We start from the raw sequence: 14,442 nt of genomic DNA, 5'->3' as shown, positions 1-14,442 counted from the left end.
AGGACAAAATCCAGCATTCCAGTGAGTCCAGTTACCTAACACCTCAAGTACTGCTTTGGACACTCCTTACTGATCTGCTAGCATTGGTGCAAGATCACTTCTGATTTAATTAAACACTTGCAAACCTTGTCTCTCATACAAATAATCAGTATGTCCAATCTGTTCATCTGTATTACCATGTTGTTCTAGCCAGACTATGCTAACTGCTTTCCACGTCTCTCCACACTGCACCATCCTCCTCTCCTCCCCATTCTCCCAGCCCAATATCCTCTTCAACCTACTCTATAACCACGTCAACCCCTCCTCCTACCAGTCCAACTGTTTATCCTCCACCTTCTCTGCTAGTATTGCCGGTAACGCGGCGATGCCTATTGTGGTAACGCCATCTTAGGATAGCGTTTAAAGAACAAAACCTTTTTGTAAATGCTATTTTCTTAGGATAAAGCTCTTTTTTTAATGCAATAATGTTAAAAAATATTTAACTATGAACATAAATAAAATAAAATGTAGTAATGTTTTTTATTTAAAAAATTCAACATCATATATAAGAGAAGCAAAATATTCTATATAATTTTGTTCGTGTGTGTTTTTTTTTTTTTAATAGATCCCTGAGCTCTGTTGCACATGTGCGAGCTGACAAGTTGGCTCACCCATGAACAGAGTGGCGTAGATTGGCTCGGCGAAGCAGCAAGTTAAACATGACGGATCTGGATCGTTTATTCTTATAAATTCAGGTCATAACTTTATTTTTTTTATTGCTGGGGAATATTAAAAAGTAGGCTTCTTAGTCCACACAACTGTAATGCATCACATATATAAAATGTTGCTACACCACTGTCATCGGCTATGTAACATACAATCTTGACAAAGGAACGGGTTCACTATGCAACAGCTGTCAGTATTCAGACCCCCCCCAGCTCATACCAGTCACCAGGGTTGCCAACAGAAATCATGGGTCCCAGTATAACTGTAACAGGCAGGGCCCCCCTTCTTCATTCTCTAACCCCGCCTATTCTCTTAAGTCTCCCTCCATCTCCGGTTCCTTATAACCCCTGTCTATGTGTTCTTGCTGGCCCCTTTTGTCTCCTCTCCATTGACAGCTCTGTGACATTATTAATTACATGATGTCAGCCATGCTGCAGGGCACCGCTCTGCCTTCTTGCGGCTCTCTGTGCGGGCGCTGGGCGTCTCTCTGGAAGATCTGCACCTTGGGGGCTCGGACTGAAGTAAATGGTAGCAGCCATGGGGTCCAGGGCCGCCATCAGGGGGGTACGGGGGGTACTGTTGTACCGGGCCCGGGCTCACCAGGGGGCCCGGTACAACAGCTCAGCAAAGACTTACCTGGGGCCCGCCGCTGGTCTCCGCTATTCTGTCTTCAGCCTGGCTGTCACCGTGACAGCCAGGCACCAGGATCCGATCGCAGGGGTGGAGGAATCATTCCCCCTGCGATCATGTGCTCTGCCTGTGACAGATCGCAGGGGGGGTGCCCGAGTGGCATGGGGGCCCGTACTGGGCCCGATTTTTTCTGAAGGCGGCCCTGATGGGGTCCCAAAATTTCAGGAGAGGAGGCGAATATGCTGCCTAAAAGGGGGCCCATTGCTGCATCCCCTAATTCAGTACGGAGGGCTCTCCTCACCCCTCACATCTCAGGAGCAGCTGCTGCCTAGAAATGTAGCCCATCCCTTAATTCAATACGGAGACAATCTTCCCTAATAAATTTGTTTGGGCCCAGGGCTGGTGAGGCCCCATACTGCTGTACTCCCTGTACCCCCCTGATGGCGGCCCTGCCGGCCACCTAGCAATAGGCTACTACGGTCAACACCACTATTCTATTATACCACACTCCCAGTAGGAGAAGATGTTGCCTCCCATCTCCTACCTAAGCAGCGGGGAAGGGGGGCAGGAGGGGGGGTCACACCTAGAGCGCCCCCAGGGCTTGCGCCATCCTGCATATAGCTGTTTTTCTTATCACGCTAAGCGAACTACGGGCAAAAACAACTACATCTCGGTCTGGCCGACAGCCCTTTTCTGGAACAGAGAGTATATGTATCTCAGCGACCAATCGGATTACACACTGGACGGCGATTTGAAAAGGCAAAAAAAATGCAGGTCTTACAATTGGTAAGTAGTCACTTCAGTAGTGTAGGAATTATAGAAACCGTGATTCCCCTGTCGTTTTAAATCTTGTCGGGGTTCACAGTGCTGTGGTAACGAGTACCACCGCTCAGCGGCATTCATCTAAAGATTACACATAATGCTGGAAGAACTTATATTAAGACATTTAGGCTAAGGGGCTTGCATTGTGTTCTAGTGAACATTTAAGAAGAACTCCGCCAACAATGGTTTTCTTATAACACCACCTCCATACCTTCAACTAGCATAGAGTTCCCAGTGTACTCATCTCTGCCTCTGTTAGTACTGGTCAGCCCTGGAGCACTGAGGGGTGAGGACATTAGGAAGAGTCCCGAACTTGGGGGGCGAGGAGCGAAAACCATTATAGATGGAGTTCTTTAAATTCAAATGTGGTTTGGAGTGGACAGTACTATGCTCAATGGCTTCAGCATTGTCCAGCAAAACCAATATTAGGTTTAATCTCTCACTGTACACAGAAAGGTTTACATGTCATTAGGATTTAGTATTTTTTGCTTTAGAACAACTGCAAGAAAATGTACATTTAATTCTCCTCTTCCTGTTTAATATACATTTTCTTTAAATCGCTGATGAATAGAAAAAAAAACTAGAAGAATTCAGCGTGAAGAACACACAAGCAGCATCCTGTTTGCAGCCAGAGGTTTTGCTGCCGAAGTTTTCTCCTCTTTTCAGAAAGGTTTAACACATTTTCAGAGCAGTGTTATTGCCGCCTCTAAAATAGACGTGTTAAGACCGAATGGTGATACTGACTTTGAAACTTTGCAGAGCTGAGTGTAAATTCTTGCAGCCTCTAACGACAAATTATCAGCTTGATTCTGTTGTGTCTTACTCTATATGTTATCTTCATGCTTTAGACATTTCAAGTAATGCAACTTGCTAACGTAATCCACATGTGTGAAAATAAATCCACAGGGACATGGAAAAGAATATATAAATCCTTCAATTTCCCCCACCTTATACCACGTCTACAGTGCAAGTCAAAAGCCCCTGTAAATACGTTCTTTACTGTGAGCATAGTAGTTTTGTTTAACTTCAGAAGCACGCTATAACTTCAGCTTTCAGAAGTTTAACAGATATTATATACCATAAAAAGGCGTCAGCGAACCATTTCTATAAATCCATGTGTTTTCATTACGTAGAATTTATTATGTGGAAGACTGTGTTAGAAATTAATTCCTGTTCCAACCAAACACCGGGGCTAGCTGGAAATATTACAAATCTCCTGGCTCCTAGTTTCAAGGCAGAAATTAACCTCTTATTAACCTTTCTGCTGTTAAAGAGGAGCTAAACCTAGGAAATATAAAAATGTTTTTCATATGTTGAAGTTAAAGGCAGTAGTCTATTTTCCCTGAGGGTGAGGGTCACGATATCAGTACCACTTAAGTGTTCCAGGTGTCCATTCATAGGAGATTGGTTTATTGCTTGGGGGTCCAGTGTTATACTGGTGCACAGTGCAGGACCACCTCGGAGTTTCACTGAGAGTTGGACCCTCCAAAAAAATAAGCATTTTACACAGGTATGTTGAGCCGCACACCTCTCAGGTGACCATCATCATTTTTAGTTTGTGGTCGAGCACCCGCAAGCTTCCCTTCTCCTGACAGGCGCAAGCACGTTTGAGCATACCACCCAACTGTCCCAATATCAGCGGGACAGTCCTGATTTTAGGGCTCTGTCCTGCTCAGGGACATGTTTGTCCCACGGGTGGGAATGTTGGGGGAATGGATGTATGTAATGGGCATTGTAGCACTATACAGCACTAGGCAGTCCTCTGGGGATGTGACCAAGCCCCCCCCCCCCTTCGTCGAGCCGTGGCCATGCCCCCTTTGTGTCGCGGCCTCTCCACCTGTCCCACTGCCGGGGACAGACATTTTGGGTGGTATGGTTTGAGTCTTAGTCTACATAAGTCACATTTTCTCCAACATGCCCCATAATGTATTTTGGCTATGCTTACTCGCCCCCTCCTTCCCCTGCTCCGCCTCTGCAATTGTAAAGTGCCACTACGCAGCATACCGCATTTTGGGGCATATTTAAGAAAGCAGTGCTTTTAACGGGTCATTAAGGTGCCTCCTGTCCTCCGCAAATTTATTAAGGGTGCATCGCAGCAGATATCATGGATATCTGCTGCTTTGCATTCCTCTTCGTTTTTGGGAGCAGTCACCATTCTGCTCCTGGCCGCAATCTAACAAGTCCCGAAAAAACATTTTTTTCGGGAACTTGTCATGTTAATGTACGCCAGCTGAGGCTGGCGTACATCATCGGAATGGAAGAAATCTAATGCTGTCAGCTCTGCTCCGAAGAGCAGAGCTGGACAGCGCATGTGTGGAGGGATCACATGATCCCTCCCTGTCACTCAGCGCGCTCTCTCTGCAACTATCGTTGCAGAGACAGAGAGGGGATCTGTGTGCGCATGTCCAGTTCTTGGAACTGGACATGCACAATTGAAGAATGAAAAGAACGAGGAGAAGACCTGGAGGCAGCGCTTCCGAAGAGGGGGGTAAGTATGATTTTTTACATCGCAGAAACAGCAGTTTTTCGGAACTGCTGTTTCTGTGCAGGACTGTACATAAATGTGAGAAATAGTTCAATCCTTATCATTGCGATAAGGATTGAAAACTACTTTTCCCTTTATGTGAATATTGATAAATGTGCCCCTTTGCATCCAACTCTACATGATCTTCTCTATGTATACAAGACTGGTAGATTAGGTGACTTGCATATTGCTGCTGCACAATGATGTCACATGGGTGTGGGAGTGGCAGACAAAGTTAAGTTCAGCTATAAACATGTTTCTCAGACCAGAGCACTAAAGGTATGCTACTATCTTAATGGAAACTATGCTATCTTACGTTTCTTTGGCTGACATAATGGGGCGTTAATAATTAATGTGTTTTTGTCCCATTAATTATCATCAGTCATTCCGATGACAGATTGCTTTTCGGCTCCATTTATTAAAAAATCATCCCAGAACCACATGATAGGAGGTTGTCCCGGCAATGACTTTACTCACCTATCAACTTCAGGGTTCTAAACCTGCACATGAGCAACATTTTGCTATCCTTACCAGACAGGGGAGGAGCAAGTGTACGGAGACGGAACCAAAGCTCCCTATCCTGCGATGCTCTCCCCATAGGGATGGCGTTAGCCAACAGGCTCATGCTTCGAAAAGCTAGGCATTTTGGGAGCTTGTTAAATTGCCCCAGACCGCAGTCCCGAATAAAAATTATGGGGAATGCGGTTTAATACGAAACTTAGTCTAATGCAGGAGATATCTATGTAATTTAAAAAAATGTCAACATCATGTGGATAAAGCCATTTCCGCATGGTTTATGGCTTAATAAATAGGCCCCAATAAGAGATGAGATTCACTGTCATGTACAATGTTACAGAAGGGTGTTTGGTAAAAGATTTGCTATTTAGTCCCTCGCTATTTGCGGAACAGGAAATGAGGCCACACATTTTGTGTTGATTTGTTTCATATACTGATGCTCTTGTTGAGCTAACATCTGAACAACAAATTGGTTTGCAGCAGATTTGCCCGTTTTAGCTATAATAGCTGTAATTACTCAGAAAATAATTTTTATATGTCTAAGCCGAAGTCGCCATATTTCCAGAGAAGCTAGTGACTGGTGTCATAAGGAACTACTCAGATAGCTGCAGTGTATTCCACATTTAATCTGAAACTGATGTGGAGTATTGAGTAGCACAGTATGCAGCCCTGTGCAGCTCACTGATACCGTCAGAGATCATCACGGCAGCTGCCAATAAGGGAAAATTCAGGGTGTAGAACTGAAAGTCCCAAGGTAAAAATTATTCATCAATTCCAAAGACAGGATATGCATAAATGCATAGCATACAGGGCCTGAAAATCTGTACCCCATATTCAAAAAGTGATCTATAAAAAATTGTAATACTATAGTTGCATCACATACATTCCATGATTTTATTTGCCTTTGCAGCTGCTGCCTGGCACTGTGCACTGCTACTCAGTTTCCTGTCACCCAGTATCCCCAGGTCCAACTCAGAAATCCCCAAAGCATTACAGGTATTGTGCAAGTAGCAAAGTTATTACCGCGGCCTGGATACATCAACCTACATTTATCTACATTAAATTGTATCTGTCATTTCACAGCCAATGTGCTATTTTGCTTAAATCTTTCGGTATTAGGTTATTCTGCTCAGTGTTAATACATCTAAAGGGCTTAGGCCCTTTACCCACTGGCATTGCTTTTGCGTAAAAAAAATTAAACCGCATTTTTACACATGATGCATATAACCACTATGCATTTTCACATGTGTCCATAAAGAGTTTAATATTTGGTTCAACTATGGCTGGTTTTGTGCTTGACTGAATTGCATACATTTGCAAATGTGCCGAAAAAGCAGCACATAGCTTTTCCCATTTATTTCAACAGCCCATTCATTTCAATGGGCTTTTCAGTGTATGTGCTACATATAGAAACCCCATTGGAATGTATGGGCCATTGAAATGAATGGGCAAACTCCGTAAATAAATTTTTACCAAACTGGACAGCGAGACCCTCCCAAATTCATCATCATTCAGGGTCAGTATGAAAACAGTTGAACATAAAACTGTGTGACATTAATAGAATAATACAAATCTAACAATTTGGAACATTTGGCTTGAAGTAAGGGAAATCCAAGCCCATCTAGGGATATCAAGACAGAACCATTTCTGCCCTGTTACTTTAGTAAATCTCTCACTAATAACTACAGACATACATTTATCATTTAGCCATAAAATATGCTATATCCAATTACGATACTTTAGGACGATAATGTTATTGCTGTTAATACGGCCTCTAAACCTCCGTAGATTATGTAAAGCTTACCTATAAATTTTGATGAGGTTGCGAATAACTTGTACTACGAGGACAGCTGTACGGAACTTGTGGATGTACTATAAGAGAGAATGAGAAAAGCCAGAGCAAAGATTACTATTGTACATCCCTAATTCTACATCAGAGACATCTTGCAGATGGTTTACATGTACTGTGTACCAGATGCACCTTAGCAAGTCAACGTAAGCTTCCATATGTACAGTACGTTACTGTTTGATCAGGACGGTTTTGCCATTTAAAATCTTTAACTTTAAGGCATTGTGTACCATTCTACTACCGAAATTATTTATAGACCTCTCTGCTTTTTTCAGTCCTCGCTGTTGAGAGCCACCACAGGTCCTTGGACTCTGACAACCAAGAAAGGGGCGGGTTGTCGGCACTAGTGTTGTCAGAACAAGTTTAAAAAAGATTCAACCCTCAGGGTTCCAATTTGGAACTCAAACACTAAATGGTTTGCAAAAGGGTTTGAATTAGACGGCAGTTTAAGTTTTCTGTAACTTCTCAAAACCGGTGTGGCTGCTACTGAGTGGATGAGAGAGTGGAGGAACGGTGGAAAGGGTATTGGGGTGAAAGGTGGGGGTTATTTTAGTCCTTACATATATTCGTTATCGGCTGGGGTTGGCGAGAAAGAAAATAATGACAGACTGTTGGTTAAAGAGGGAGACACCGATTGCCCACTGCGGGACCAACTAGAAATATACTCTCAGAATTATAAATACATTGCAAACTACTGCAATCTAAATGCTTCAAGTTGCGTGTATCACTTTAATTTGAAAGGGGTTAGCACTGCAGTAAATGCTAAGGTCACATTATCCTATTCGAACACACTATAATAATATAATGAGGCGTCAAAAACATAAGAGAGAATAACGCCTGGACAGCTATTAATAAATAAGAAAAGTGCATTTTCAATATAAAATGTAATTAAATACAAATTCAAAATACAAATTAAAATAAAATACAAATATCTGTTGTTTTCCTCTTTTAAAGCCGAAATGGAAATCCTCTTTCCTACAGGAGTCAGTAGAGTAATGTGAATACACAGCTGTGACTTCATATAAAATTGCTGCAAGTACAAATGATAAAGTTCTAAATGTTGTAGAGGTCAATACCCGACCGGCAAATCAGAAGCTCCTAGATAGTACTGCCAGCTGTCATCATTGTCCTTGCGTGTTGTTGCACCAGTCTTCCTGCACCGGTCTAAAGTCTAATTGTGTCATAATTAAGTCAACTCGGCCTTGCTGTATTCAGCCTACGCTTGAGCACTCCTGCCCACCATGTCCTCACCTCTCCAATAATAAGGAGACACAAATCAACGGTATGTAAAAAGCTATATACGGACACATGCTTAGGCATTTCTGGAGCGCTTGGATAGAATGGAATGAGTGAGGCTATCCTGTTTGTGAGTCAAGAAATTGTGTTTGTGCTTTGCAGCCCAACAAATGAGAATGGTCAGTTTACCAGGTAAAAGTTGCATATATCATATTCACAATGATGGACACACTACTGTGCTTCTCCTTTATCATTTCCACCAATGGTTTAACAGTTTAAGCATGGGATCACCTATATGGACTATGTAAACTTTGCGTAAATATGTAGAGCCTGATTCATCAAGGAACATAAGTCCCTTTGCAAATGACATGTTCAACAGCCTACAATTTGAAGGGTGGAAGGTGAGAACGAATGGGCGTATGCACGCGGGTAACGTCCAGTAAGGGCGTTCCTAGGTTGAGCGCAAGCACATGCAGCCGACTCAAGCTCTGCACATCTCTCAGCTACGTGATTTTTAGCCGTAACAATTACTCCAGCTAGAGGTCGGGTGTAAGTGCTGATTGACAGTGATGATGGAGGCATATGCCTGCCAGGACATCTGTTTGCAATTAAGAGCCGCTGTAAAAATTAATTTTATGTATAGTAGACATTAATAATATCCTGATATATAAATTTAATGTAAAAAAAAATATATTAAAAAAAAATATTTTAAATGTATTTTATTTAATGATTATAGTATTAACAGGTGTTAATCTATTTAATTTATATTTTCTATGCGTTCCAATAGAACTTTATATTGCCCATATGCATTGTGCATATCCTGTAGTGTGTTGTTCCTGTATACGGCAAGTAATGTACAGCCAGAGCTCACTTGAACTTGAATACGGACATAAGTGTGCGCAATTTCCGGCCATTTTTAAAGAGCGCAAATCGCGTTCACTTTGCGTTCCTGGATGAATCATACCTGCAGTGTCTAAGGTTTCTGTAAATGTAAAAAAATAAGATCCATACATTTTACCGTATATTTTGGGTTCGAAAAGTGGTTGATATGTCACCAGCATTAAATGGTTTTTCCAGCTAAACGAAAATAATTGACCCCCCTCCCCTTTTATTACCCCGCTTTGTTATTTTTCATTTTTAACTTTTAAAACCTTACTACATTAACACCTTTACTTGCAGAATCTATGGCAATTCTTGAAGTAGAGTTCAATTGTAACACTAAAAAGTCTTTCCTGTATTCAGTCTACTGTCTGCCAAATTACACTTTTATAAATCTCCGAAACGGCACATGACATTTCTTTCCAGATTACAATATTCACTGAGCAAACCCATTTTCTCTTTTTTATTTAACTTGGCTTTCGTATTTGCCTTCTTTCTGTCCCGGCAGATGTAATAAAGTTTATTTTTTTATTAAGGCTGTGGATTCTCTCTCATTTAGTATCATTTTGGATCATTTCTCTTCTTTCCACAAATTACGGATTCTTATATTTTACATTTCAAAGAACCTCATCACCATTGTCTTCCCTCTGACATTTTAAATAAGCATTTATTATGGAGTAAATTGGTCTACTAGCAAAACACATTTATTATACAATTTATGTTATCAGATCTCATAAGTAGTTGGAGCTCAGCGCTGTCATCTAAGTGGTGCATTGGGTAAATAATATTATTTGTGTTTAAAATATGGTCAGTTGAATTTAAAATCACAGCAATATGATTGATAAACGCTAATATTAGGACAGAAGCAAGTTATATAGTGCATTAACACAGTATACTAAACTGTAATCATTTCTTTTGTCATACTGGACGTCTCAACATTGTTAGAACTTTTCAGGTGAACTAGGACACTGTTACATTTCTTAAAAAAAAACATACTAGTAGGGTAATTGGCTGCTATCAAAATTTACCCTAGTGTGTGTGTGTGTGTTAGGGAATTTAGACTGTAAACTCCAATGGGGCAGGGACTGATGTGAGTGAGTTCTATGTACAGCGCTGCGGAATTAGGGGAGCTATATAAATAACTGATGATGATGATGATGATGATGATACATTGTTAGAACAATGTTGTATCTCTCTGCAAAACAGTTAATCCTTAGGGTTCATACACAGTTATGCAAGTCCTTGTCCTTGCATGTGAATCGTCTTCTCAAAGCCTCCTTGAATAATAGTGTTCCGTGTGCTTAATGAGCTTCGCCATAGAACTCCATCATATTGTAGAGAGCGTTAGTGCTCCAGAGCTGGGGGCTGTAGGTGAAAGCTCTAAGGGCCCAATAGATGCCTGTTGTTTATCAGTGAGCTAGAGGGAGCACCCAGCACAGTTCAATGTACATGGCTACTCAGGGCTGTCATCAGAAACTATGGGGCCCAGTACTAATCAATCTGTGTCAGGCAACGGGGACAGAAACCTAGTGATTTCTGACTGGGGCGTCCTGTTGCCTAGCAACATGCGTGCCGCGGTTTGCACTGGACTCCGCTGTCGGGTGCATGCGCCCTGGTCTGCCCCGTTCCCTAGAGGCACGCAGCGTGCCTCTCCACAGCCTCCTCCAATCCCTGGCCCCCTTCTTCTATTTAAACCTGCCTCTGGCTCCATTAGGGTGCCAGAGTAACAGGTTCCTAACTCCAGCATTATTTCCCAGTGATATTTTGGATTCTGACCCGGCACTCCTGATCATTTTCTTGTTTCGTGCTCTCCTGTTGTGACCCGGCTTGTCGACCATTCTCCTGCTGTCTGCCCCATATTGTTCCGTGACCTTGGCCTGTTTGACTACCCACTTGGATCTTCCTTTTGTACCTTGCATTCCCGATTGGCTTCTGACCCGGACCGTCTGACTCTCCTTACCGCTACATCGGCAACTGGCTAGTAGGACCGCGACCTGCATGCCTCGAGCGAAGTCCAAACCTCCTTGCCTGGTCCATGGTGAGCACCAGGGGTACGTTAGACTCTGCACCTGCTAGTTCAGTCGTGCTGATACCGGTTAGTGACCTCTGCCCTCTAGTCCACGGCTGAAGCCTGACAATCTGACAGGGTCCTCTCTCTCTTCACTGTACATGCCCCCTTCCCTCATCACAGTAAATGCCTCCCTTTCCTTATCACAGTACATGCCTCCCCCCAACCTTTCTCCTCACAGTAAATGCTCCACTCACCACTCTGCTCAAAGTAAATGCTCCGCTCATCCCCAATCACAATAAATGCTCCGTTCACCCCCCTGATCACAATAAATGCTCCGCTCCCCCCTGCTCTATCCCAAAAAAGGCTCCGCTCCCACTCTCCTATCACAATAAATGACCCCCACTTATCAGAACAAAATGCTCTGCCCCCCCCTCCTTCTCTATCAGAATAAATGCTCCGCTCCCCCTTCCCTGGCAGAATAAATGCTCCGTTTCCCCTCCCTTAGCAGAAAAAATTCTCCGTTCCCCCTCCCTTAGCAGAATAAATGGACCCCACCCCCACCCCCAAATCATAATAAATGCCCATTGTACTTATCTGTTGTTTACATGATGCAGCAGCTCAGTTACTGATATACAGGGAGCGCGGCGCTCAGTGACGACGTCACCGCGCAGCACACTCCCAGCTTATCAGTTACTGGGAGCCACAGCATCGTGGAGAAGGACAGGCGGTCAAACTAAGGGGCCTGAATAGACCAGGGGGCCCAGACAGATGAAGGGGTCTATCCGGCCCCTCGCAGCTGTACCGGCTGTACTCCCTGATTACGGCTCTGTGGCTACTCTCCATTCCCCAGAAACACCGCAAGCACAACCTCCTGGCATGTCAGAACCATTCCCTTTTATTAAATTACATTAAATACATCTGTTTTTCACCTAAATCACTGGGCAGCTTAGTCCCCTAATGCTTGGGAAGGTATCACTTTTATTTCAGTCAGGGACTAAACACTGGGAACATGAAAGATCAAAAAGAAAGCTATAGATCCATTTTATGAATAGCAAAGAGAAAAATAAATAAATACTTCTGTTAAAGCTAGAGATGGCAAATCAAAGCACCTGGGGAAATTCAGTGCTCGGTGTTGCTGTCTGTTTCTAAACCAAGTTATTTTTTTTAGAAAGGAACTTTTTCCTATTATGATTAAACTAGGGTGAATTATAGAGTGTGATAGATTCATGCAAAACTGTGCTTTTCCGCTCCAGTCACTTTGTTATGTTCATATATCTCTTTATAATGTTTAACGGCGGCTGCTGAGAATTATATCTCCTTTGGAAATGGCTGTCTATTGAGCGTCTGCTTGTTTTATGCTGTGCAGTGATACTTGTGAAGTGTAATTCAAATGGAAAAGGAGAAACCTGACCTGAACTGTTGAGGATTAAAATAAAGTCACAGTCATATGCAGGGAACATATTCTATCGTTAGAGAAGACACAGACTATCTGAGAGCTGAGTGAACTTCTTTCATTAGATGTTTATAAAAATTCTCCCGTGCTGCTCCCCACTTATGGAATTCACTACCACGCTCAATCAGACTTTCCCACAACCTTAAAATCGTTAGACGCTCTTTGAAAACCCATCTCTTTTTTGATTGATAGTAATGATCATTACATTTGTATAATCATGTTGTTAACACTGTTTATTTATTTTTTCCTATTTATCTCCGTGTTTCATGTGAGGAAATTTTCACTCTAGAGAGGATCAATATAATATCAAAAAATTAACTTATTTGGATCTAATGGCTAAATGACTATAGTGAAGCACAAAAGAATTCACTTGAATCTTTTAAAACATGGCTTTATAGTAGAGTTGCTGCCCTACAGGGCAGATGTGGTATCAAGCCTTTTTGACAGCTGACAATTTCTATTAGATTTATCCGATGTGGTTTATTAAGGAGAACTGCATCCACTACATATAGGGTTGATAATTTCAATATGGTATATTAAAGTAAAATCTAATAATGATACTAAGATTAGTCCATATACTGTATAGGGTCAATTGGGTTCGTTTAGTATCTACAATTCTGTCCTTAGTGTATGTACATATAGGGCTAACATAAAAGGTTTAAGTTTTTTCTGTCAAGACAAAATGAGAATATATAAAGCGGAGAATTTTATGCTACCATCAGCTACGACACACTAGTGTCCTTATAGAGCTATATACATGATCTAATATGATTTGGTTTGACAAATTATGTTATAAATATAAGATACTGTGTAGCATTGAGTACATAATATTGTAACATGTAGCATTTAGCTGTCTAGGAGATTTCACTGCATGACAGTGTTATTTCTCCATAGAGCGGACTGGTTTTTTGAAATGTGATTGATGTGATCCTGATTACAGTCAGGTGTATACAATTGAACTCATTAGGTGGATATATAAGATGTGTTTAATGAACGAGACACTATCTCTGAGGAAGTTGCACTATACAACGAAACGCGTATGACGTGTGTTCTTGCTACTTGGAGTTATTCTCAGGCATAATTGATTGTTTACTGGAAGCTGTTCTATCTATACACCTGAACCATATGGAGGTGTCTCATCCACAGCACTAATCTCTGGAGACTGGAGGTTTACCCTCCCAATAAGAAGATCCTGAATTCAACTCATTCGCAATATTGCCCGTTTGATTATACGGAAACCATCAACCCTCTAAGTTTGAAGGGAACCAAGTTTCCATGACCCGTTTCGGAGGAAATCCAATACTGGCACTCTGACCACACACGCGGGAGATAGAGGAATCCGGAGCGAGTGTGCTGGCTGAGACCTTCACGGTTGGGTAAGCAATTGCCCTCAAACGGGTTATACACCACCCATATGAACATATATGTCCTCATATGAAGGAGGCCATTGTGAATGCTATTTTAACTAACCATCATAGACGGACCTTATTCCGCTTAGTCGGTCTAAGTGGGTCATTATCCAACTGTGACTATTTACCGACGGCATTTATTCATCTGGATTTTCTTTATTGGAAACAAATACACATTTATTGTGTAGAGACTCTCCGTATTCTGGATATTAATCTAAATTTGCTACTCAGCATGTTATATATAGCAAGCTTCCAGTAACATGTTCCAAATGGAAACAGATACCGCTTAATGTGGAGATAATATTCATACTTCAATATAGGTGCACCTATTATCGATACTCCCTAAGATAGGGTTCTGTTGGTTTTATATGCAATCTGAGAATTATCCATATTTTAAATCACAATAAT

At 42.0% G+C, this 14,442-nt stretch overlaps 1 protein-coding gene across 3 annotated transcripts in view; it reads right to left on the bottom strand.

The window, feature by feature from the left end:
* The window catches only part of LOC142140053 (cyclic nucleotide-binding domain-containing protein 2-like), a 251,867-nt gene that overhangs the window by 171,080 nt on the left and 66,345 nt on the right, over nt 1-14,442 (bottom strand). For all 3 annotated transcript variants that reach the window (XR_012688277.1, XM_075197913.1, XM_075197914.1), the window contains exon 3: nt 7,002-7,069. Coding sequence is in view for 2 of the 3 variants with exons in the window: in XM_075197913.1 (XP_075054014.1) it covers nt 7,002-7,069 (68 nt within the window). In the remaining variant the exon portion in view is untranslated. The remainder of the gene's footprint in view (nt 1-7,001; nt 7,070-14,442) is intronic.

This window comes from Mixophyes fleayi, chromosome 2, assembly GCF_038048845.1.
Source record: "Mixophyes fleayi isolate aMixFle1 chromosome 2, aMixFle1.hap1, whole genome shotgun sequence".
NCBI lineage: Eukaryota > Metazoa > Chordata > Amphibia > Anura > Limnodynastidae > Mixophyes > Mixophyes fleayi.
The sequence above is the reverse complement of the archived record's forward strand: the minus strand, read 5'-3'. Positions and strand labels throughout refer to the sequence as shown.